This window comes from Manis pentadactyla, chromosome 11 (assembly GCF_030020395.1).
Source record: "Manis pentadactyla isolate mManPen7 chromosome 11, mManPen7.hap1, whole genome shotgun sequence".
NCBI lineage: Eukaryota > Metazoa > Chordata > Mammalia > Pholidota > Manidae > Manis > Manis pentadactyla.
This window is the reverse complement of record NC_080029.1, coordinates 105,352,166-105,378,214: the sequence shown is the minus strand read 5'-3', so window position 1 is coordinate 105,378,214 and position 26,049 is coordinate 105,352,166. Positions and strand designations below refer to the sequence as shown.

The following is a 26,049-nucleotide window of genomic DNA, read 5'->3' as shown; positions in this document are numbered from 1 at the left end:
GTAGAGCTGATAGTTTAATGGGTTGGATATGGGATGTGAGAGAGAATGACTGAGTGTTTTGTCCTAAGCAGCTGCAAGAATTGAATTTTCATATACTGGTCATATGGGGAAGACTGAGCAAAGAACAGATTTTTCTCTACAAGGAGGTAGAGAGGAAATCCAGAATTCAATTTTGTTTATGTTGATTTGAGATGCATATTAGACATGAAGTACTGATGTCAAGTAGGCAGTTCGACAGATGGTATTTAAAGCCATGAAACTGGATGAGGTAACCTAGGAAGTGATTATAGATAGAGAAAAGATTTCTGGAAACTGGATTTTGGAGAACCTTCTTTCTGTTCTTTTGTATCTGTTTATTGGCCAGGTGTCCCCTTTTCCTTGACTTCCTTGAGCATGTAAGGAATTTGGTTAAGTTGCCTGTATCTACGATATAATCCAATGCACCACATTCTAAAACAGTCTTACGATGCAACTAGAATAGTAATATAAACACAGTATATTTATATATTGCTTTGAACTTCATAAAGAACTTCTATTTATGAAATGCCCCTTACGTGCCACTAACTGTGGTAGGTACTTCCCAGTATATTGTTTGAATTTTATAAATGATTGGTTATCTTTAAATGGAAATAGTGATGTATCTGGAAGATTTCAACTCTTTTGTATTTACATGTTATTTAAGCTTATATATATATATATATATATATATATATATATATATACACATACATGTATCATTTTAAAATTAATGACAGCATATAGGTAAAGATGTAGAAAGAACACTGGATCAGGAGTCTGGCAATGTCACTAACTATGGGGAAGTGATTTAGATTTTTCTTGGGTCCTCTTTCCCATCTGTAGAATAATAACAGGATTAGGTTTGATGAGGCACTTAGTCAGGGGGTCTCATTCAGTAAGTAGATTGGGAATAATCATTCTGATTTATGCCTCCATAGCCACATTGTCTAATATAGTAGCCACTAACTGCATGTGGCTATTTCAATTTAAATTAATTAAAATAAAAAATTCATTTCCTCAGTTGCACTTGGCACATTTCAGGTACTCAATATTCACATGTGGCTAGTGGCTACAATACTGGACAATGCATCTCTAGAGCATTTTCATTGCAGAAAGTGTTATCAGACAGCACTGCTTTATACACACATTTCTATAACAATCTTCTTTAAAATGTCTGGTTAGATATTTGAGTTTACTTTATCAAATTGTTAGCCAACTAGAAATAGCAAGAGTTAAAAGGAATTCACTTTTTTCTAGGATAAAAACTTGGTATAGCTCCTTTTTATAGTGTCATGTGTCTGAATATTTTGTAATTAAAGTGTTATGCCACTATTTAGAGAACTTCTATTAGAACTTACTGATAAAACGTGTTCAATTCTTTAGAGTAACAGTTTTGAAACCCAAGTACTAGTACAAATGTTTTTTAAAAATAATATTTTGCTTTTATTTATGATGCAAAATGTAAAATACTAGTTTTAAAATTATTTAGGCATCATTAAAACTAAATCAGCAGTTTGAGGACAAAGGATTTATGGTTATCGAAACAATTTTTTCTCCCTTTTTCTGTTTTCTAAACAGAAAAAAGGAATACATCGTTGTACAAAATGCAGGCTGCAATTTTTGACATGCAAAGAGAAAATGGATCACAAAAGTCAGCATCATCGAACATTTATAAAACCTAAACAGCTAGAAGGATTGCCTCCTGGAACAAAAGTGAGTTCAAATGAGTTGTATTTTAATGTATTTGTATGGTAATACATAAATTAACTCCTGCTTGGTTTTATCTGATAAATATAATACTTTACAAAATGATTTCTGATTTTTCTTTAGACTTTAATTTCAGGTTTTATCGTATGTTCAGAGAAAAACCGTCTAACCATTCAGTGGTGTATGCTATGTTAGAGGTTATTCCTCTGTAAGAGTTCAATTAGATGAACTGTTCCCTGGGTCAGTGGGTTGTGTTAATATTATATAGGCTAGTTTTGACCTATTCCAGTTGGCCGTATATGTCCATTTTATCTGCTAAACTATAAGATGCTTGAGATCAGGAATCATGTCTTATTTATCTTGTGTTCTTGGCATCTGGTATAGTCTCGAATGCCATAGGTTCTCAGATGTTTACTGAAGATGTTATTACTGAGTCTGCTTTCAGAGAAGCAAGTTCTGCTGCTGGATAGCATTATGTTTTAAGTGAGCAAACACATGTCTGACTGCATACTGATGATTGTAATTTATTTTTCCCTTTTTGCCTTATATACCTCTGTTTTCTCTGACTTCTTTATATACAGTCAGCTCTTGAATATTTGCTCCAGTGGAGGGAAACAGAGGCATGGATAATCCAAAGTGAAATAATCCCCAAAACATTTATATTTGGCTTTGGGTACTTACCTTTGAATGTGGGTATGTCTGTTATTTGAATTAACTAAAACAATATAAAGCCATGCTCTGAAGACCTAGAGCAAGAGAAGCTATCCAGCATCCTTCCCTGCAATCCATTCATTCTATGCTGGGACTAGACATGCAGAACACTAATGTAAGCAGTGCAGTCCTCTCTCATATTTTCCCTTATTAATCATAATAGTAATATTAATAATAATGATACTAAATGTTTTTATAATACCTTAGAATTAGCTTTTCAGTATGCTTCTCATACATCCTATTTTTTAATCTGTATAGCAATCTAGAGACGGAGGCAAGGCAGATTTTGCCCCTTGTTATATAGATAAAGAAGCTTAGAGAAGAGAAGTTACTTACTCAAGGTCACATGCCTAGGAAGGAGTAGTATGAAATTTAGCCTCAGGTCTTTTGATTGCTAGTTCAATATTTTGTGTGCTATCAAAGTACATTACTTCATAGGACTTCTTTATAGGCTGTTTTTCAAGTACATGGTGGTGTGGGTATAGTCAAATGATTAGCAAGAATGTTGGTAGGCAATTGTATTTCATTGTCAACCAACAAATGTAATTTCTGAATAATGAGTGGTAAGCTTTATATTAGTTCCATTTAAGGAAATTCTAAATATTATTAAACTTTCAATACAGTATAATGAATTGATATATCCCCTCCTATAAACTTTGTAAATGTAAATCCTTCCCAGTGAGCACCTAGTAAAAGGAGGTCACATCTACTGTATAGATCTGTTTGTTCCTATAGTTGTTGAAGGGTAAAGCAGGTCTTTTTGGAGTTATTTTTCAGACTTTGAGATTTAAAGTTTCACCTTATGTTTGTGAATTTTTTTAGTCATACCAGAGCGTAATAATAGTGTGGAATGTGCTCTTTTAATATTCATATAATTTGCATTAACTCCTAATTATCCATTAATAACTTATCAATAACATATCACTGATATCAATATAAAAATGTAGTATTACGAATGAATAAATATCAAGTTTAATTTTGTTTAATTGGTATGAACATATAGAATAAATGGAAAACTTAGTCAATTTATAGTTTATACTTGCCCTTTCCAAATAGTTGATGTTTAACTTTTTGTTATATAGTGATATTTTAATACTAATGCAATGATTAATTTCCTAAAGCAAATATTATCTTCATTTTTGTAGGTTACTATTCGAGCTTCAGTTGGACCTCTTCAATCAGGATCTTCAACTACACCTTCTATTAGTGCAAGCACTTCTACTCTTCAGCTCTCACCTCCAAGGACTAAAAATATAACTGCTAAAAATCCCACAAAATCTAACACAAGTAAACCTAATATAATTAAATCCAATGCAAGTAAACCTAATGCAAGTAAGCCTAATGGAAGCAAATCTAAATACAAATCAAAAATCTCTAAAATGCAAAAGAAACAAAGCACATTGGCTAGTAGCAAAAAAAAAAGTAAAGTCAATACAGCATTGAGGAACTTAAGGTAATCTTTATTCCTCATATACATTACTAGTTTAATCTTAAGTATAAAAACTTTAATATAAATTTACCCTATTACTCAACCCTCTTGTACATTTATATGCTATCAGTTGTGACGTAAGTCCAAGAAAATAATAAAAAGTTATTTTACAACTGTTGAACAGAACATGAATTACTATGTTTTTTCTATAAAATGAATCTATTATACTGGTATTATAGGTTGTGTTTACATCTGGTAATGTTTGAATTGCTTAATTTAATCCCTTATATACCAGTGAGAAATGTTAAATTATATTAGATTACTTATACTTACTCTAGCTGTTGTTCCATAGCAGATTTGTTAAATTATCAGTCTCTGTTTAAAGATGTTAATTTAAACACCTTGCCTTTAACAGAACATTAATAAGGTGCTCCCTTATTGTTTTTGTTTTAAAATATATTTTTATCTTTTTGTGTCTCCATAAGGTATCGTCGGGGAGTTCACAAGTGCATTGAGTGTTGTTCGGAAATAAAAGATTTTGCAAACCACTTTCTTACATACGTTCACTGTAGTTTTTGCAGATACAACACTAGCTGTAGCAAAGCCTATGTAAATCATATGATGAGGTAAGATGAGTTAAACATCTGTAATTATCAATTAAAATTATAGTTCAGCAAGTTTGTTTTTGTAAATAATAGCTATCCTACTAGATATTTACCTGAATATCCTACTGATAACTGTCCTACCAGAAGCCAATTTTCTCTTCAAGGAGCTAAAAGCATCTAGTATTAGGGAACTTCTAGGATAATGCCTGACACTGTTTTCCAGCATAGTAACTCATAAAATTACTGGGACAAAAATTATAAAAACAGTTGGATGAATGAAATTAGCATAGGCTTGTTAGGGAAATAGTTTTTCAATGGGAATTTTTCCTATCAAACTTTCAAAAATGGTTACTTTTAAAGATAAAAAGTTAAATGTTTTAAATACATTTACCTAACCAATGCATGTAATCTCATGAGTGTTATTCAAAGCAGTCACTTTGAGAGACTCCAGGATTTCCAATGATGTAAGGAATTTTATCGTATCTGTTTACACTCTCTGTCTCTGTCTCTCTTTCTCTGTAGTCCATCTGTCTGTCTGTCCATTCATTCATCAAGCCATCTATCCTTACATTTATTCAGTGAAATGAGAGACTATTCAAGGCACTGTGCCTCTGTTTGAATTCTTCATCGTTAATCCATTCAACTCAGATTATTTGAATACCTAGCATTTACTCCACGCAGAGAAACCCTTCATAGCCCATATTACTTTCATTTGTATCTCATTAATAAGAGTGTCTTTCAGGATGGACTTTTATTTTTTAAAAACAGTCAAAAATTTTTTAGATATAAATCAGGTTGATAAAGTGTGGTTGTTCCATTTTTTTTTTAAGTTAGAATTAATCTATAGCTAATAAAAGTGACTTTCTTACAGATCATAACATGACCTTTATGTACTTTCTGGTCATTTTGAAGAACTACTACTTTAAAGGATTCTCCCATCTTTCTTGATGGCTTCAGCGCATTTCTCACACATTTTTCCCTTCTTGATGATCAGCCTAACCACATGGTACTTTGACTTCGTTAGTGTCAGCACCTCAACATCAGCTTTTAAATTATGACGTCCCCTTTCTTACCACAGTACCAGTTTACTCTCATCAAATACATTGTTCATTTCCTTTGAATTCCTGTTACTCTATGACTTTCAGGGCTTTGACTCCTTCTTCCTGTCCAGCAGCAGCCATCTAACTTAATAGTTAACCTCACCCTCAGGGTCACCTAGCTTGATTGCTGGTTTGTTTTTTGTTCTAGAATTCTTTATACCTTTAGTCATGCTTACCTGGCATAAAAGGCCAAAGTGAGACTTGAATGTCTTCTTCTGAATTTGACACTCAACTCTAGATTATGGTGCTTGATGCAGTCAGCTCTGACTTCATGATCTTTAACTTTGAGTGGGTCCTATTGTTTTGTTTTTAAATACTTCTATATTTTTACCTACAATGTTTATTTAAACCTTTTTCAGTACTCTAAAGGTTTTTAGTTTCTCAGTTGTTAAATCTGACCCACTAATAACTTAGTTGGGAGTCATCCTTTCTCTTAATCTTTCCAATGTGAATTTTTCTTCCTGTTACTTTAATCTAGACATTGATCTCAGAAATCAAACACGTTCTGTTTCTCCAGAATTAACACTGTTCTTTATCTCCTCTAGTTCCTCCACCATGTTATTGAGTTAACGTGCAACCTGATCTCCTCTCCCTCCCATGCTCCCTCTGCTTAAACATTTTCAGGTACTTTTTTTCTAAGATGAGAGCGATTTGTCCCTACGTCCTACTTTCCTTATTTCTTGTCTTCCTCTTACCACGAACGAACAGTTGTAAAAAGTGTTTGTTACTAGCTTATTTGTGGTTCAGTTTTTTTAATCTTTTAATTTGGGTGTCATCCCCACCTACCAAACTAACAGTGCACCTCTAAAAAGTATGTCATGTACTTACCACCACATTTATTCACTTTTTTCCCACTCTTAATACTCCACAACTTCTTCAGAGTATTTGACATTGTTGTCACTCACTTTTGAACTGTTCTCCTCAGCTTCTGTCAAACTTAGCATATTTTTCTTCCTTTTTGACTACTTCTCTATTTCATTGCCTTTTTTCCCTCAGCTCTTCTTGCTTCTTTACCTTTCCTTTCTTGGTAACTTACTGCTGTCACTTCTACCTTTCCACCATAAATCTCTGGTTTCAATCCTTAGTTTTCCTGAGATTCAACTCTGTATTACTAATTATTTTACAGATATTTTTACCTTTGATTCATTTGCATCTAAAACAAATAAACAAAACATTATCTGTCAAGAATTGGCACAGCTACCCCCAAATACTCTTTCAGGACATGATTTGTGTGAATGTGGGACACCAGCTGGAAATAATTCACTGCCCCAAGTTTCTTAAGCTCATCAAGTTTTCTTGATCTGCCGCTGTGCATCAAGGCTCCCCAAGACTCTTCTGCATTCTGCCACTCTGCCTCCCAGTTACTGCAGTGGTATACATCTTTGTTCCATTTCCTTTAAGCCAGACCCTAAGCATCCTGTCCCCCAGCATACTTTTATGTGGAGTGCCTCTTGTTTCTGTCACAAATGCATGGTTGCCCAAATGAGGCTTTAATTTTGCCCTTAATTTGTAGGGGATCAAATTGGAAAATATTCCGTTTTCTTAAACCAAGAGCTATTCCACCCTTATCACAGGCCTCCCACCTGTCCTGTAGAACAGCCAAATCCATTCTATTCTAAAACATTGCCAATTAGCTTGATTCCCTTCATACCCTTTCCCCAATTCCCAGTGAGCCCCATCCCTGCATTTCCTTGTCTTCTCACACACTGAGCTCTTACTCATTGTTAGCCTCACATGGAACTGGAAGCTGCCATGGCCACTTGTAGGGTTTGGTAGATCCTTTGTCCTTCTCTGCTTCACTAGTGCCCTTGCCTCATTCATTACCTTAGGTATCTCCCATTGAATGCCCACCCCTAGTTCTGTCCAGTGTTGATCCTTGTGGGCTTGAGTTCTGTAAGTACAGAAGCTTCATTTTCTCCAGAGAGTGGGAGCCTCTAATCCCTATCCTATTCTACCTCTGTACTCTAGATTGATCTTTTTCCCTCTCGTCTCACCTGCCCCTGTCCATTCTATAAAGACTCCCTCCCCATACTCTTTCCCACTAATTTTTGACAGTGGCTTTTCCTTACTCTTTGTTAATCCCTGGATTACCTCTGTCCTTCCTCTTCAGTTTACCATCTGTTTTGAAGTATTTGAGCACAGCAACGACTCATAGGGATCATTCGTCACTTTGTCACTTTGACTTGTGTACCATTCACCTATTCTGCCTTTTATTTTATTTGTGTCTGTATTATCTCCTTGAGAAGAAGGGTTCTTTGTATTTACCATGTCACCTAGCACATTACAAACAGCAAGTAATAGTCATTTTTGTTGTAATTATAAAAGACTTTAAATAAAATTTCAGAAGAGGATATTAAAAAATCTTGGCACATGGAAGCATTTTTAGAATAAGACTTCTATAGAAGATCACCACTAAACATGTAATTTCAAAGGGTTTTTTAAAGTAGCATTACTTGTGTTTGGTTGCTTAAATTACTGCATCGTATTTGCTTGTAGCTTTTAGGCAGCAATAGAAGTCACCTAAAAAATGCAAACAAATTGCTGTATAATGTTGTTATTCCTCAACATGATGTTTAAGAAGGCTTTTTCTCCACATGTAATAGAATTAAGTTAGCAGACATAAGTATTTACTGTTTCTTTTTCTTGAAGAGGTTTCTGTTTGCTAAGAAGTACAGCAAGCTGATGGTGAAGAATTAGACAAATCTGGATTTGAATCCAGTCTTCACCATTTATTTATTTATTTATTACCTATGTGACTTTGTGCAAGTTACTTATGACTTCTAGTTTCCTTTCTTAAAAAGAAAGGTATTGTGATTATTAGAGAAAAATGTGCTTAAGTGCTTAATAAAATGATTTGAACTGAGGAGATATCCAAGTAATTATAGCTATTGTTTCTAAGTTGTGATAATTAGATACTATAAATAAAGTCCTTGCCTTTAATTTTCCCAGTTTATTAGAAGTGGTATATTTACCTAGCTTAACGTGATAAATGGCTATGAGAGCACAGAGTAGGTAAGGCTGAATTTTTTTAAACAAAAAATAAGGGAAGGTGCTCAGTAAATGACATTTCATGTTGGCTTTGAAGTTTAAAATTTTTCCAAGGAAAAAGAAAACTGGTATTACAGTTTGTTCCTATACAGTAGATAAGACAGAGTGCTGAATTGATTTTTCTAAGATATGCTTGAGTTCATTGTATATTTCATACAGTTTTATTGGCACTACATAATAGTAGTTAGAACAACAGTTGGATTATTGTGATAGTATCATAACTGGCATCCTGTCTAGTCTCCCTAACCCCCTTTTCTAATTTTACCTTTCCTCTGTTGATAGAGTAGGCTTATCTGGTCAGGTCATTTTTTGGCCTAAAATCCTTTGTCTCCCTAATATTAATAGGACAAAGAACTACTTTATCAATTACTTTAACTCTTATTTTCTTGAAAATCTCTCTATATCTTGCTCTTTGCTTTGCCTGGAGCAAGATAGTAGGGACCTTCTTAACTGAAATTAACTTCTAATTGTTAGCTGGCTTCTGCTCCATTCTCTTGCAGCTTTTCCTTCATGCAACCGTAAACTTTCTATGTGTCACTATTGATGTTTATCTTGTGGTAATTATTTATGAATATGTATTCACTTGTATAACAAATATTTATTAGGCATTTATTCTGCACCAGCAGCTGTTTGACTTCCTCCTGCCCGCCTCTCTATCTCCAAACTGTGAACTCTAGGGCAGACAACTTGCCTTTTTCTTTTTGTATCATCAGCCTCTAGTCCAATGTCTTAAATAGTGGGCATACCATCAATATTTTGTTGGATGTTTAGGATTTTATTCCTTTTGTGTTTTGTTGAAAGTAAAGTTGTTCCTTATACTGAGCGAAGGTCATTAAAAATACAGTCAAAGGGATTTTTTCCCTCTAGTCTTACTGAGGTATAATTTATACACAGTAAAATTCACCTGTTTTTAGATTCCAGCTTAATAAACTTTGCTAATTATATATAGTAATATAACAAGGTGGTAAACTTTTTAAACCTAGATTTTAACATTATGTTTTTATTATAGTGTAATAAAATCTCAACCTTTTTTCTCTTGTCTTAGGTTTATTTCTGTGTTGTTATTAACTTTATATAAAAATGTAATAGAAAGAAGGGTAGTTTTTTTTCCTTTTTGTTTGTGAGCTAACAGATCTACTTTTCCATTACTATAATACCCAAAACTATAAGCATAGAATTTGTATAGTAAATATAAATGAAGAGGCAATATAAGTCTTTCCTTTTATAGATAGGGAACTCTGAAACTGGATTCAGACAACTAAAATTTTCAAATTACCAACATTTTAATAAGTTACACGTTGTAGACAGAAATGTAAGCCATCAAAAAGATGCTGAAATATAGTTTTTTCTCCTCTTACCAAATACATAAAGAAACCAAAAACTAAAAACAGTCTGAGGAGAATGAAGAAATAAGTTTTTTAAAGTTAGTTTTAAATCACATTTAAAAAAAAAACTGATTTCGTTCACATTCTTTGGGAATCAGATAAAATCTTGGACTTATTCCTCTGGGGAAAAACAGTTGGGTGCACAAATTTTTGCATGTAATTTCAGGGTTTACTAATCCCCTGATGTTCTCTTCTTAAAAAAAAATTAATTATTTTTGTTATGTTGTCTTGAATTTGTAAATTCTTTAAGAGTAATTATCCCCAGATTGAAGAAATGACTATTAGAAATATTCTGAGGATATTTTCTGGGAATTATAGCTCGTCAGAGTATTTCTTTTCCCGTTCGTATATGCTGTACTCGTGATGGTTACCCTGTATCTGAAAGTGACCATTGATGTGGTGTGTTGGCTGCTTGTGGTCTATCAGTGCCTGCTAGGGTTACTGCTTCTCAAACTTAGCTTGCGTAAAACTCCCTGAAGAAGTTTTTTTATATGTATTCCTAGGCCCAGCTGCCAGAGATAATTTCAGTAGTTTTGTAGGGAGCACAAGACTTTGCATTCCAATACATAAGCTTCCATAGGATGCTGATATTATTAGCCCATGACTCCATTTTTAGTGATAGTGCAGTAAGGTATCCTAGCTTTCTAGTACAGGAAAGCTTTCGTCACCAGATTTGAAAAGGTATATAAAAGCTGTTCATTGGCTACAAAATTGGGTTAGTGGTTTTCTGTTTTGTGCTTAGGGGAAGCACTTTTTAAGCTCAGAGCTCTTACTTTAATTTTTTTTTCTTTAACCTCTATTAGTAATTGTAAAGAACTGTCTGAATGTTTGATTTTGCAAATGTGAACAGTGATATTTATCTTAAATACTCTTTACATCAAAGATGATTTGGATTCTACTTCTCTCACCTGAAACAAACATGTTATGATTGGAAAAATGATTTTTTAAAATGTTTATTAATGCTAGCCATTCATACGGTAGCAAATATGTTATTAGCAAAAATTTTAAATTTTTTTCAACTTAATGAAAAAATTAATTTGACATGCTTTACTTTTTTTTAATTCAAGTATTTATATAATGGTGAGGTACTGATTTTATAAGAATATGCTTAGGGAAGTACATATCATTAGAAATTAAATAGGTAAAGTAGATTGTAAGATAAAATATTGAATTAAACAGAGGTGACATACATTATTTTGTTATTTATATAATAATCTTTTACGCCAAACAAGAAACTATAGATTTGATATATGCTATAAATTAATGACTTCTTGTATAGTAAAATTAATGAAATCTATTTTGTCTCCAGCTTTCATAGTAACCGTCCAAGTAAAAGGTTTTGTATTTTTAAGAAGCATTCAGAAGATTTCAGGTAACTAATTTATCCTCTCCAAAATTCTTTCTTTTGAAAAATTGTATGACTTAAATTTTTTTATATGTAACATCTTTCTTGAGCATATAGTTCATATACAGTTCAATTCACACATTTAAATTGTACAAATAATAGTTTTTAGTATAGTTACAGAGTTGTGCAGCTTTCACTGCATTTAAGTTTAGTACATTTTCATCACTCCAGAAAGAAACTGTACCCACTAGTAGTCATCCCCATTTCCTTCCAACTACCCCATCCCTAAGCAACCACTAATCTATTTTCTGTATAGATTTGCTATTCTGGACATTTCATATAAATGGAATGTTACAGTATGTGACCCTTCATGACTGGTTTCTTCCATTTAGCATAATGTTTTCACGATTCATCCATGTTGTAGCATATATCAGTATTTCATTTTTTTTATTGCTGAATAATATTACATTGTATAGATACACCAATTTATTTATTGTTATTCATCCATTTAGATGATTTTAACTTTGAAGCTTTATGAATATTGCTGCTGTGAACATTTGTGTATACGTTTTTGCCTGGGCATGTCTTTTTCGTTTCTCTTTTGTATATATCTAGGACTGGAATTGCTGGGTTATATGATAACTCTATGTTGAGCCTTTGAGGAACTGCCAGACTATTTTTATAAAGTTCTTCCACTATTTTACATTTGCACCAGCAATGTATGAGGGTTCCAATTTCTCCACATCTTTCTCAATACTTGCTGTTACCTCTTTTGCATTGTAGCTATCCTAGTGGGTGTAAAGTGGTACCTCACTGTTGTTTGATATAACTTCTTTTTTAACCTGATGTTGGGATGCCCAATTTGGAAATCTAAATGACTGCTACTGACATTTCAGAGTCTGTTCATTATATCCTTAGACTAGAGGTAGGCTTAGCCTATATTATCTTGCTAAATTTGTTTCAGTAGTGACAAGTGGTATCATGATGAAATATTAATCCATTTGCACTGTAAAAGAACAAAAATAAGACTCTTCCAACAATATTTGAATTTTTAAAAGATACCCAGTAAAGTGACAAACACTTTCCATTTTGAGGTAAATTTCTTAAACCACTAGAATTCTTGAAATTAGTATGTGGTATCCATGATTATTATTTTTTCTTTTTCAAATGAAGAGATGTGTACAATTTGCTTACTGTGCAGAAAAGCTGTTGATGAGTATTTCTAAAGACATCGGTAATTAACTTTGCTTATACCACACATTTAACTCAGAATCCACTGAGCACCATTTTTTATATTCTTCTGAATTCTTTGGATTCCATTTTTCCTTATTTTTTTTGGTCATGTGCCATTGCTACTTGAAATATCAGTGTCTTTGCTGCACCAAAATAATATAGAGACGTAAGGTTAGCCAATACTTCTTTTGTTTTTTCTTTTTTGGTATCATTAATCTACAATTATGTGAAGAACATTAAGTACACTAGGCTCCCCCCTTCACCAAGTCCCTGCCACAAACCCCATTACAGTCACTATCCATCAGTGTAGTAAGATGCTGTAGAATCACTACTTGTTTTCTCTGTGTTGTACAGCCCTCCCTGTGCCCCAACCCCTGACATTATACATGCTAATAGTAATGCCCCTTTTCTTTTTCCCCACCCTTATCCCTCCTTTCCCACCTATCCTCCCCAGTCCTTTTCCCTTTGATAACTGTTAGTCCATTTTTGGGTTCTGTGATTCTGCTGCTGTTTTGTTCCTTCAGTTTTTCTTTGTTCTTTTACTCCACATATGAGTGAAATCATTTGGTACTTGTCTTTCTATGCCTGGCTAATTTCACTGAGCATAATACCCTCCAGCTCCATCCATGTTGTTGCAAATGGTAGGATTTGTTTTCCTCTTATGGCTGAATAATATTCCATTGTGTATATGTACCACATCTTCTTTATCCATTCATCTACTGATGGACACTTAGGTTGCTTACATTTCTTGGCTATTGTAAATAGTGCTGTGATAAACATAGGGGTGCATATATCTTTTTCAAACTGGGCTGCTGCATTCTTAGGGTAAATTCCTAGAAGTGGAATTCCTGGGTCAAATGGTATTTCTATTTAGAGCATTTTGAGGAACCTCCATACTGTTTTCCACAGTGGTTGAACTAATTTACATTCCCAGCAGCAGTGTAGGAGGGTTCCCCTTTCTCCACAACCTCACCAACATTTGTTGTTGTTTGTCTTTTGGATTGTGAAGATCCTTACTGGTGTGAGGTGATATCTCATTGTGGTTTTAATTTGCATTTCTCTGATGATTAGCAATGTAGAGCATCTTTTCATGTGTCTGTTGGCCATCTGAATTTCTTCTTTGGAGAACTGTCTATTCAGCTCCTCTGTCCATTTTTTAATTGTATTATTTGCTTTTTGTTTGTTGAGGTACATGAGCTCTTTATCTATTTTGGATGTCAACCCTTATCAGATCTGTCATTTACGAATATATTCTCCCATTCTGTAGGATACCTTTCTGTTCTATTGATGGTGTCCTTTGCTGTACAGAAGCTTTTCAGCTTGATATAGTCCCACTTGTTCATTTTTGCTTTTGTTTTCCTTGCCCAGGGAGATATGTTCATGATGAGGTCGCTCATGTTTATGTCTAAGAGATTTTGCCTATGTCTTTTTCTAAGAGTTTTATGGTTTCATGACTTACATTCAGGTCTTTGATCCATTTCAAATTTACTTTTGTATATGGGGTTAGCCAGTGATCCAGTTTCATTCTCTTATATGTAGCTGTCCAGTTTTGCCAGCACCATCTGTTGAAGAGACTGTCATTTCCCCATTGTATGTCCATGGCTCCTTTATCATATATTAATTGACCATATATGGTTGGGTTTATATCAGGGCTCTCTAGTCTGTTCTATTCGTCTGTGGCTCTGTTCTTGTGCCAGTACCAAATTGTCTTGATTACTGTGGCTTTGTAGTAGAGCTTGAAGTTGGGGAGCAAGATCCCCAATACTTGTTTTGATGCTCTGGGTTAGTGGAAGAGTTGGAAAAGGGGATAATGTTATGTCTCAGAACCTTTATTCTTATTGCTTATGACTAGTGTGTTCCCCATATTTTTGTATGGTTAACTCCTTCATCTACTTCAGGTTTCCATTATGATGAGTGAGCCTTTCCTTGACCATGCAACTTAAAATTGTATCCTCTCTTCCATACTTCACTACAGTACTGTCTCCTTTTTATGCTTCATTTTTGTCCAGGTCATTGTTCATCATCTGATATACTGTATGCTTTATTTCCTGTGTTCTCTTTTTGGAATGTGGGCGGTTTAGATTTTTGTCTATTCCAAGCATTAACTAATACCTGGCACATAGTAGGCACTCAGTTAATATTTGTTAAGTAAGTTAATGTTTATCTTGAAAAGGACTTCATTGGGCAATATAGGTCCCATCTGTGATGATGGTCTTACCACCTATGATGGTACCTCACGGGAAGAGAAAAATTGATTCCATTTAAAAAATATTAGTACTAATTTAAAGACTCTTACTGATTTCAAGGAAATAGATTAAGCTGTATTAGATGTTGCCTTTACTGAAACTTTATAAGAATTCAGAAGATGAGATTTTAGTTTGATTTTTTACCTAACTCTTGTCAACATCAGTTGTGTTTGGTTATTAAATAATCTGTATCATTTTAAAGATCTGGAATGTTTTTCTCTCAATTTGAAAAAGTATGAAATTGAAAATTGGTCAATTTCTATCAATGGACCATGCATACTTATACTTGTAAAGAACATTAGTTTTTATAATTACTCTTTTATTTCGAATGGATTAGTCATTCTTTAGCTGCTGTTATGCATCTACCATGTACATAATGTAGCAGGTCCTATAAAGAAAACAGTGATGAAGAATTCTTGAAACCAACCTTTAGGGAATGTATAGTTTAGTGGGTGGATGATAAGGGGTGAATGTAAATAACTATAGTAAAGCAAGGAGGATTTTGATAAGTGCAATGAATGTTATTTATTTCGAAGGGGGAAAGAGGTTACTTTACTTGGAATGATCTCATAGGTATTAGCCATTAACATGGTTTTAAAGGATGAGTATTGTTCATACTTATAGAAGAGGCACATAGTTGGAAGAAATAGCATGAGTAAAAGTGCAGAAGTGAAAAAGTAGAAGGCATATAGAGGGAATAGCTACTAGTGAATGGATGGAGCATGAAGTTCATATAATGGTAATAACTTTGAAGTCCGGGTGAACAGTTTTAAGCTTAGAGCCAGATTGTGAAAGAATTGAAAGAGCCAGATTGTGAAAGAATTGAAAACAAGGCAAAGGAGTTTGGACTTATTTGGAGGGTATTGGAGAACCTTTGATGTATTATATAGAATCAAGTGATACTGAAGGAAGATTGGTTCAAAGATACTCTTCTTCTCACCTTCAACAATAGGTAGGCAATAGAGGCATGAATCCTCTAGATTAGAACTGCTGTGGTAGTTTGAACAATTTAGTAAGGAGCTGAGTTAAAACAGTGAGGTGGTATTACATCATCTTTAAGAATATGGGCTCTGGAATCAAAGTGCTCAGTTTTAAACAGTACTAACCTAGTCCCAACCTTTACTAGCTATGTGTACTTGGCAGATTACTAAGCTAACCTTGTGCTCTATAAAAAGGTGATAAATTATAGCACCCACCTTTTGGGGTTCTTGTAAGATTTAGGTAAGATATACATCTAAAATTTTTAGTCGGGCACAGAAAAAGTACCCAATAAATTGTTAATATTATAAGATGCTTGACATACTAACTGTTTTAAGGAAGAAGAGAAAAAGATAACTATAGTTTGAGCTTTATTGTCAGAGGAATCACATCATTAAGAAAGACAGTCATGAGTTGATCTGGGGAGGACATACATGATTTTGGTTTTATGGTAGTTAGTTTTGATATACCAATGTGATATCTAGGTATAAATACACAACAGTCTGTTCGACTAGAGTTTCAGAGGAGAAGTCGCTCTAAATATATGTTGTTTGTATTTTGCATTTTGGTATAAACCTTAACATTTTTAAGTGTGTGATGAACTTCAAGAGTGTATTTATGGTTTGTTAACAAATTGACATAACAGTGATCACATTAGAGGATCTATTTTTTTCACATAAGCAGAAATAATTTGTTAGGATCCCAAAGAATCTGATGAACCCCCAAGAGGAGGAGAGCAGCCAGAACAAGTAAGGGGAACAAAGCAGTTACTGACATGGCTTCTCTCCTGTCTGACCCCTGAGCTAGGGTGATCTTGTCTTTATTATTTTCTCTGGATTTGAGTTCCATTCTTCTTTCTCTGTGCAGACCAGTTTTCTATATTGATAACCTACAAAGCCCCAACATTTTCCCAGATGAGAAGTTTGATTACAAAGTCCAATTACAAATCCTGGTGTAGTGAAGGCTTGAGTTAATGCATTCTATTCCTGATCCAATTACCTATGCCTGGTGGAAGAGACATTTAGCTACCATTTACCATTGAGACTACTTTTAATATCTGTGAGGGCAATTTATTAAAAGAGAAGGCTATCATTAGTTTTAAGACTATAATTAGTATTTAAATCTTAACTTTCCTTAAGCTTCTAAGTTTTACTTAGAAGTATTTCATTTAGAAATCTAGTATATTTCAATAATCACTTTCAAAAGGGCCTTTAATTAATGTTTAATGAAGTTCATTTAGGTTGAATAGAATAAATTTTTTTAAACAGTCCCATTTACAATTCAAGTTCCTTTAAACAACATCATTTATATATTTAATATATTTGATTTTCTTTCAAACACATTTCAGATGTTTGACTTACAAGCTCCCAAATGCTTAATAAATATAACAAACATGTAACAGCTTTCCAAGTTCTTCAAAAATTTTCTGTATTTTTGCAGGTATAATATTATTTTTAAATACTTTTCAACTGTATAAGTTGAAACACATTTTAAAGTAGCCTCTTAAGGTCGGTGTCACATACTGTAATATGCCAATTATGTTTAAATACTTCAAGTAGCAAATGCTACAAAGTTTGATCCAGTGAGTATAAACACTATTTCCGAATTCAACAAAAAGTATTGATGACTATTGTTTCCTAACCTTTTTGAAAATTTATAATCATTACATACATATTTCACTTAGGAACTACAGCATTCAGTGAAGTTTTGTTAAGGAACAGGTAGTTTAGGCTCCACAAGTGGGCCAGTTCTCAGTGCCGGGATGCTGAGGACCTCAGTGTTTGGGACTTCAGTAGTGAATTAGCCAGTTTAATTAATTCAATGTTAGATGAGAATAATACCAACTTTGGGTTGAGAATTAAACTAAACAGTAAATGGGAAAACCTTTAACACATAGTACACAATTGATGACAGTTACAACATGATCTATTTTTAAAGTCTCACATTACTTCCTCACCTAAATAAAGCACTAGATTATAAGCTACATTAGAACAGACTGTATTTTTTTTTGTCATCATTATGTTCACAATGTAGTATAAAAGTAGTATAGTATATGAAAAGACAGACTTAGTAAATATATATTCAGTAAATGAATAATGTACTTTGGCTTTGCAGATACAGATGTACAGGTAGATTGTGATTTGTCGAAGTGATACAAGTTGTTAGTAGAGCCAAGACTAGGAGGTAGGTCTCTGACTCCCTGCTTTTAGCAACTGATATAAGAGATGAAAATTTATAAAGTGAAAATAATTTCTGTAAAAAAAAGGTAGCATAATTAGAATATGGCTATGCCATTTTCTAGAGACTGATTTCAGTTATTTCAAGTTTGCATAAAAAAATTGGGAGTGACAGTTGTGACACAAAAAAGTAAATCATGGAAAAATATCACTAAATTTGTCTGTAGATTTTCATTAAAAACCTTTCATTTAATACTATCTGCTTTTTTTTTTTCTTACAGGGGCATTACTCTAGTGTGTCTTAATTGTGATTTCCTAACTGATGTTTCTGGCTTAGATAATATGGCTACACACTTAAGTCAACATGAAACTCATAGCTGCCAAATTGTAATAGAGAAAGGTATGTATATACAGTTGTGTTACTTTGGATTTTTGATATTTATTCCAGTATTTTCAGTCAGCCCCAGTGTGAGCTCTTTACTAAATCATTATTCTCATTTGTCATATTTCATATGCTATTTTAAATATAAAAATTTTCTTCTAATTACAGTTTCTGTTTGTATCCCAACTTCTGAACATCTTTCTGAGTAAGTTTAATTTTTAATTCAGTGTATTTTACTTTGTTGGATTTTCTAAATATATCATTAATAGAAATGAAAAATATTAAAGTATTTTGTTTTTGTTTTTTCTTAAAGCTGCTTGTTGAAATAGGTTCCTGCTCTATGGAGCTCATGACCTGGTGCAAGACAAGTTGGAATTTCCTAAGTTCAAAGTTCTGAGATATTTTCTTACACAAAGGATAATTAAGCAGCCAAGTTCATGACACTAGCTCTCATTATTCAGCTCTTTTCAGCTTCAAATGGGACTAGATTCTTATTCCACCTTATCTTTGTGTCAGGTTGACATATTTTAAGATGTTTTTTTCTCTAGTTTGTTCTCTCCAAAAATAACTTTAGTTACAATGGTCATTTCTTACTTAAAATAATTTGTGTTTTTCTCTGCTGTACTTGCCTTCAGAATAATGATGTGGCTGTTTGTCTTTTTGTCTGTCTGCTTTCTTAATTTCTTATAAGCCTTAAGTTTTTAGGCCAGAAATTATCTTTTTCCTCATTCGTTGTCTGTCATTGTGCTATTTTTCTTATTTTTCAGATGCAGAAGCAGCCCAGAGATTTCAAAAAATGTCCAGGGTACACCTGGGCAGTGTCCCCCTTCGATGGACACAACTGATGCTTGTTCTCTCTTTCCAAGGAATGTGAATATTTTGACTGTGGGACTGGCACTAGGTTGTAGTCTCAAGAAATCAGATCTTGGGGAGACGCCCTTCCTTCATGGCTGGCCTCCCATAGGGCTGATGCTGATTTAGCCAGAGATGGTCTCAAGGCCCACCAAATTGAGCACAGCTTCCCTCTGGGGGCTTTGGCTCTTGATCTTCAGCTTGTAGGTCACTTTTGGTGAAAAAAAGCCTATCACAAATCAGTGCTTCAACTTTCAAGTTGAAGTTTAGTCTTTTGGCTGCTGCTCTTTAATCTTCCTCTACTACGAATGCAGTCCAAGGAATACAAAAGCTCTGGTTGTTAGGAAACCATGGTTATTTTCATGTCCTTGGAACAACAGGTCTCTACAGTTATGTTCCAAAATAGTTTTTTTTTTACTGTCATTTAAAATATATTACCCAATACTAACTTGACAATTTTTCACCAATACCAATTCTCAGATTTTTTATTTAAAAAATTTGGTTGCCTGGTTTTATGTTCACCAGATTTATTGATGTCTATTTTATGGTATCTATTTGTATATTTTTTTCTTTAAAACTGTTACTTAGTGTTTGCTTTGTTTTGTTAAGAGCTCTAAGGGATTTCCTAGAATTCTCTACAGATTGCCTTTAGCTGCCTATTTCTAGCTTTTTAATTTGGCTTCGGTTGAGCCCATTGGCCATTATTATATTCTCTGCTTATTTCAGAAATATTATCATTCATATTATCTTAATAATTTTGAGTTCTAAGGTGTGAAGAATTGGCAAAGCCTTTTCTGGCAGACCTTAAAACAAGTTTTAAAGTTACATATTTGTACATCTACTACATAATACCTACTTAGCCATTAATTCAGTCCCTTTGGGTAAAGGTAGCATTAAAAAATATGGGAGACAATAATGCACTTGTTTCTATCATATATATATCTCCACATATGTATGTATATTTTTAAAAATTTGGCATTCACTTCAGCTACTGAATATAGATCTACTCAACAGTTTTGATGCTATTATTTTCTTTCAATGAAAAATGTATTATTTAAGTGCCTCAGGAATTATTTACTAATAAAGAATTAACATGAAAGCTGTATATTTTATCATATAAATAGGAGCACTGCTTTAATTGTTATATAGAAGCCTTATTATTTCAGCTTGCAGACTGACAGCTACTTAGTACATCTTGCGTTTTCTCCTCCGGCACAATTGTAAGATCACTTTACTATATCAGTTTCTTGAAATTTAAAGATAGCAAAATGCCTTTTGTGATTTTAGTTGCCATAAGGATAGACAGTCTCTGAAACTAAGACTCAAAAAGTGTTTTTTATTCTAAAATGAGAACTTCTTCAGTTTTACTTTGAATCATTTAAATCTAATTTAGATAACTACTTATTCTGTAATGTGCTCCTTGCAATTAATAATCAAAACAATTGAATCCATTAATTTTAAATTTCTAATCTATTTTCTTCTATAAATGAATGATTTTTCCAAAAGCTCTGAAAGTTACTTTATTTCTTGGTAAGAGTACATACTGGTGATATGCTAATCGTTATTTCCTTATTTGACTCTAGGAAGTTTTGTCATTTACCCTCTCTCTGCTCAACTTTTTAAAATACTTTTATGTTTTTCCCAGAAACAACAGCTTCTTTCCATTTTTAACATAAGTTCCTTTTTCATTTACAGATATTTGCTCTACCTTGGTTGTAGTTCAAAAATATGATCAACTACATTCTTGATATAGTAATGTAGGAGTACTACTTTGTGCTCTTCTATAGGTCTCTATTGTATCATATTACCAAGTTCATACCCTTTAAAGTTCTATTGCGTGTAACTTTTAAAAAAATTTTTAATAGAACATTTAAGGCAGTTAGTACAAAACTTGCTTTTTATAGGCAGTTGGTTGAATTTTAATTTTGTGATAATGAGTTTTAGCTTGAGTCTGATCCCTCCTTAACCATCAAGTTATTCTAAATAGTTCTTTCACCTGACCAGAAATTGCCATTTCATGCCTGTGTGCTTCTGGTTACCACTGAATAAAAAGTGAGATTGGTTTAGTTTGAGTCCATCACCATTCTTGGAAAAAATTACTCCTAAACTACAGAGACTTGGAATCTTGCCATGTTCTTCTCACATTTTGGCAAAACACCTGGCTTCTTTGGGCCTTACTTATTTATTCAGTGACTCTTTCTTGAACACCTGCTTTGTGCCTGCCTGACACTGATCTATGTGCTAGAAAAATGTACTGAACTCTCTGCTTTCATGGAGATTTCATTTTAGTAAGGAAGAAAATAAAAATTAAATAAAATATATAGTATGTTAGATTGCAGTCAGTACTATGGAGAAAATTAAGTAGGGAAGGTAGATAAGAAGAACAGTGTGGGAGTTCAGAGGCTGCCAGTTAAAATTTGGTGGTTAGGGAAGGCCTCACTGAGAGATGACATTTGAGTAAGAACTGAGGATGAGGTCCTTGGTTGGTTTGGCTGCAAATGAGTGAGCAAGAGGGAGAATAATAGGAGATAGACCCTGTGAGGTAATGTAGGCCATGTGTATGGAAACCTATAGATTGTTGTAAGGAATTTGGCTTACATGAGATAAGCCATTAGAGGATTTTGAATATAGTAGTATTGCATAACCTCAATAAAAAACCCGCAATTAACAAAAAACTTAAATATAAAAAATTGTTTTTATTATTCCAGTCACTGTTTAGAAAGTAAACTGTAGAAGACCAAGGGCAGAATCAGGGAGATTAGTTAGAGGTCTCTAGTAATAATAATTCAGGTAGTCTTAGGCTAGGCTAGGCTGCTAACAGTGTAAGTGTAAGAGGTTTGATTTTGCAAATATTTTGAATTTGTTGATGGTTTGGATGTGAAGTATAAGAGAAAGTACTGAGGGTGATTCCACAGTTATTTGTCTGAGCAACTGGAAAGATGACATTGAAACTAACTCAGATGGGGGAGACTTAAAAAAAAAACAGATTTGGGAGGGAAGATGAGGACTTTGAGACATGTTTTAGTTTGAGATATGTGTTGACATCCAAGTGGAGATGTCATAGTCATTCACCTGTAGGAATTTAGGGAAGTGTTCCAGGCTGTAAATATCATTTAACATTTTTATGTATCATGGGGATGAATACAAGCAAACACTAGGGAAATCTGAAATAAGGTTAATGTACTGTATTACTGTCAATATCCTGGTTATGATTTTGTACTATTATTTAGTAAGATGTTGTCATTGGGGGAAACTAGACAAAGGATACATTGAATCCCTGTATATATTTCTTACAGCTACATGTGTGAGTATACAATTGTCCCAAAATAAAAATTCATCAAAAAAGTCCTGGAACTTCATGAAATCACCAAGGGATGCAGTAAAGATGGAGAAAAGTCAAAAGGAATGTCTGGGGAATTTAATAATAAAGGATTAGGGAGAGAAAAAGGAATTGGCAAAGGAAGCTAAGAAGGAATGGCCAGTGATGTGGGAGGAACACTAGAATGATGTCCCTTCAGCCTCAGTTACCCTATTTCTAAAATGTGAGTGCTAACTTGTTCTAGAGTTCCAGGATTCTGTTATTCAATACTAATTATACCTATATGTCTATTTATTCTTATGAGAAGAAGAGTTTAGAATGCTACATATCCTTATCCCTAGTAGCAACAAGAGGGACTCTCTTGACATTGAAAAAATTAAATGTCATGTTCAACTCTACATTATGCTCTTGTAAAAATAATTCTTACATTTCTATAAAAGAAGGTAACTAGGTCAGTGTTTCTCAAACTAATGTCCATAATTTATTTATAAATTTTCTGAGGGAAAAAATTTCCATGATTAGGTAAGTTTAGGAAAGGCAAGTTAAAGCTAAATCTTTTCTTTACTGTGGGGTTTTTCATGCTGTATGTGGCCTGTGAATGTCTAAGATTGTTTATTTGGCCTTGGAATTTTCCTTCAATAGTTACTAATTTCTTGGCATAAATCTCCATATAATAAGTGCGTAGAATGCTGATCTAGAGGAATCATTCTTCAGACTTTCTGAATTTGGAAATAAAAGTCACGTAAGGTGTTGACAAAGATGTACTCCTAGGCATTTCATTCATGTTTATGAATCATTTGTAAGGTGGAATATGTAACTGGATACTAGCAATCTGAATTTTCATATTTGTAGAATTTTTATTAAAAAGCCAGTATCCTCATTAGTATGTTTATAAAATCTAAGAAATACATAACAGTGACAAGCCAGTTATTAGTTCATTCTGCCTCTGACTGTAGCAACAGGGGATGTTTTTGTTGCAGGGTATTACCAGTAACTTTACATGATTTCCCGCTAAGATGCTTGATAATATCTCATATTTATTTCTAGCTCCTCACTGTAACTCTTTATGCTTAACTTTTCAGTCTTTTTATTTATTTATTTTTATTTTGGTATCATTAATCTATAATTATATGAAGAACATTATGTTTACTAGGCTCCCCCCTTCACCAAGTCCCCCCACATACCCCTTCACAGTCACTATCCTTCAGCGTATTAAGATGCTGTAAAATCATTACTTGTCTTCTCTGTGTTGCACAGCCCTCCCTGTGCCCCCCCCAAACTATACATGCTAATCGTAATGCCCCCTTTCTTTTTCCCCGCCCTTATCCCTCCCTTCCCACCCATCCTCCCCAGTCCCTTTCCCTTTGGTAACTGTTAGTTCATTTTTGGGTTCTGTGATTCTGCTGCTGTTTTGTTCCTTCAGTTTTTCTTTGTTCTTTTACTCCACATATGAGTGAAATCATTTGGTACTTGTCTTTCTATGCCTGGCTTATTTCACTGAGCATAATACCCTCTAGCTCCATCCATGTTGTTATAAATGGTAAGATCTGTTTCCTTCTTATGGCTGAATAATATTCCATTGTGTATATGTACCACATCTTCTTTATCCATTCATCCACTGATGGACATTTAGGTTGCTTCCATATCTTGGCTATTGTAAATAGTGCAGCGATAAACATAGGGATGCATCTGTCTTTTTCGAACTGGAGTGCTGCATTCTTAGGGTAAATTCCTAGAAGTGGAATTCCTGGGTCAAATGGTATTTCTATTTAGAGCATTTTGAGGAACCTCCATACTGTTTTCCACAGTGGTTGAACTAATTTACATTCCCACCAGCAGTGTAGGAGGGTTCCCCTTTCTCCACAACCTCGCCAACATTTGTTGTTGTTCGTCTTTTCGATGATGGCAATCCTTACTGGTGTGAAGTGATATCTCATTGTGGTTTTAATTTGTATTTCTCTGATGACAAGCGATGTGGAGCATCTTTTCATGTGACTGTTAGCCATCTGAATTTCTTCTTTAGAGAACTGTCTATTCAGCTCCCCTGCCCATTTTTTTTTTTTTTTTTAATAATTATTTTTTATTGAAGGGTAGTTGACACACAGTATTACATTACATGAGTTTCAAGTGTACAACACAGTGGTAGAACATTTATATACATAATTCTAGGTTCCAGCTATCACCCTACCAGGCTGTTACAATATCTTGACTATATTCCTTATGCTATACATTACATCCCGGTTACTAATTTATTTTACCATTGGAAGTCTGTCCTTCTTTTTTTTTTTTTTTTTTTTTTTTTTGTGAGGGCATCTCTCATATTTATTGATCAAATGGTTGTTAACGACAATAAAATTCTGTATAGGGGAGTCAATGCTCAATGCACAATCATTATTCCACCCCAAGCCTAATTTTTGTCAGTCTCCAATCTTCTGAGGCATAACAAACAAGTTTTTACATGTAGAACAAATTCTTACATAATGAATAAGTTACATAGTGAACAGTACAAGGGCAGTCATCACAGAAACTTTCGGTTTTGCTCATGCATTGTGAACTATAAACAGTCAGTTCAAATATGAATACTCATTTGGTTTTTATACTTGATTTATATGTGGATACCACATTTCTCTCTTTATTATTATAATTTTTAATAAAATGCTGAAGTGGTAGGTAAATACAAGATAAAGGTAGAAAACATAGTTTAGTGTTGTAAGAGAGCACATGTAGATGATCAGGTGTGTGCCTATAGACTATGTGTTAATCCAAGCTAGACCAGGGCAATAAAACATCCACGTATGCAGAAGATTTCTCTCAGAACGGGGGGGTGAGGTTCTAAGCCTCACCTCTGTTGATCCCCAATTTCTCACCTGATGGCCCCCCTGCGACTGTGCCTGTCTTAGGTTGTTCCTCCCTTGAGGAATCTTACCCGTCTCTGGCTAACCAGTCATCTTCCGGGGCCATACAGGGAAATGTGAAGTTGGTAAGTGAGAGAGAAGCCTTATTGTTTGAAAAAGTTAGCTTTTTACTTCTTTGCATATTTATGCCCTGTGGCTTCTATGCCCAGCATTTGTCTTGAGGTATCTTTACCACTTGGAAGAATTATGATACTCGGTAAATTTGATATGAGGCACGAATTCTATTTAAGGGTTGTAATTAGGAAGGAAGAAGAAAAGCTATAGAAGTAGCAGGCGGAAGAAAACATGGGAAGATTGATTATTTCTTTGATATATCTTCTTGTAGAGTAACTTCAGCATGTATAGGTTTTAAGCTACTACTTAAATTGCACACACACATTAACATAATAGGAGTATAGTTACATAGCCAAAGCATATCTGTAATTACCAGCCATCTGCAGTGAAACCAAGAAAACCAGTTAGGCACCTTAGGCATTTGTGAAAACTTATCTATGATATGGTGGATATTGTCCAACTGAACTTGAACAGTCTGAGAGAAATCAGACAAATTAAAACAACCCATTCCTGGGGAATGTTCACATGCCCTATGTTCTTTTAAC

The 26,049-nt window shown here is 33.9% G+C and overlaps 1 protein-coding gene across 8 annotated transcripts in view; it reads left to right on the top strand.

Moving 5' to 3' along the window:
• The window catches only part of ZNF280D (zinc finger protein 280D), a 298,762-nt gene that overhangs the window by 234,313 nt on the left and 38,400 nt on the right, over positions 1-26,049 (top strand). For 6 of the 8 annotated variants that reach the window (XM_057488838.1, XM_057488837.1, XM_036929705.2 and 3 more), the window contains 6 exons: positions 1,597-1,731; positions 3,582-3,889; positions 4,351-4,491; positions 11,313-11,375; positions 18,264-18,382; positions 18,533-18,569. In XM_057488838.1, the coding sequence (XP_057344821.1) occupies positions 1,597-1,731; positions 3,582-3,889; positions 4,351-4,491; positions 11,313-11,375; positions 18,264-18,382; positions 18,533-18,569 (803 nt within the window). Of the gene's footprint in view, positions 1-1,596; positions 1,732-3,581; positions 3,890-4,350; positions 4,492-11,312; positions 11,376-18,263; positions 18,383-18,532; positions 18,570-18,677; positions 19,094-19,131; positions 23,687-26,049 lie in introns of those variants that run through there. The other 2 variants (XM_036929706.2, XM_036929707.2) reach the window with 2 other exon arrangements.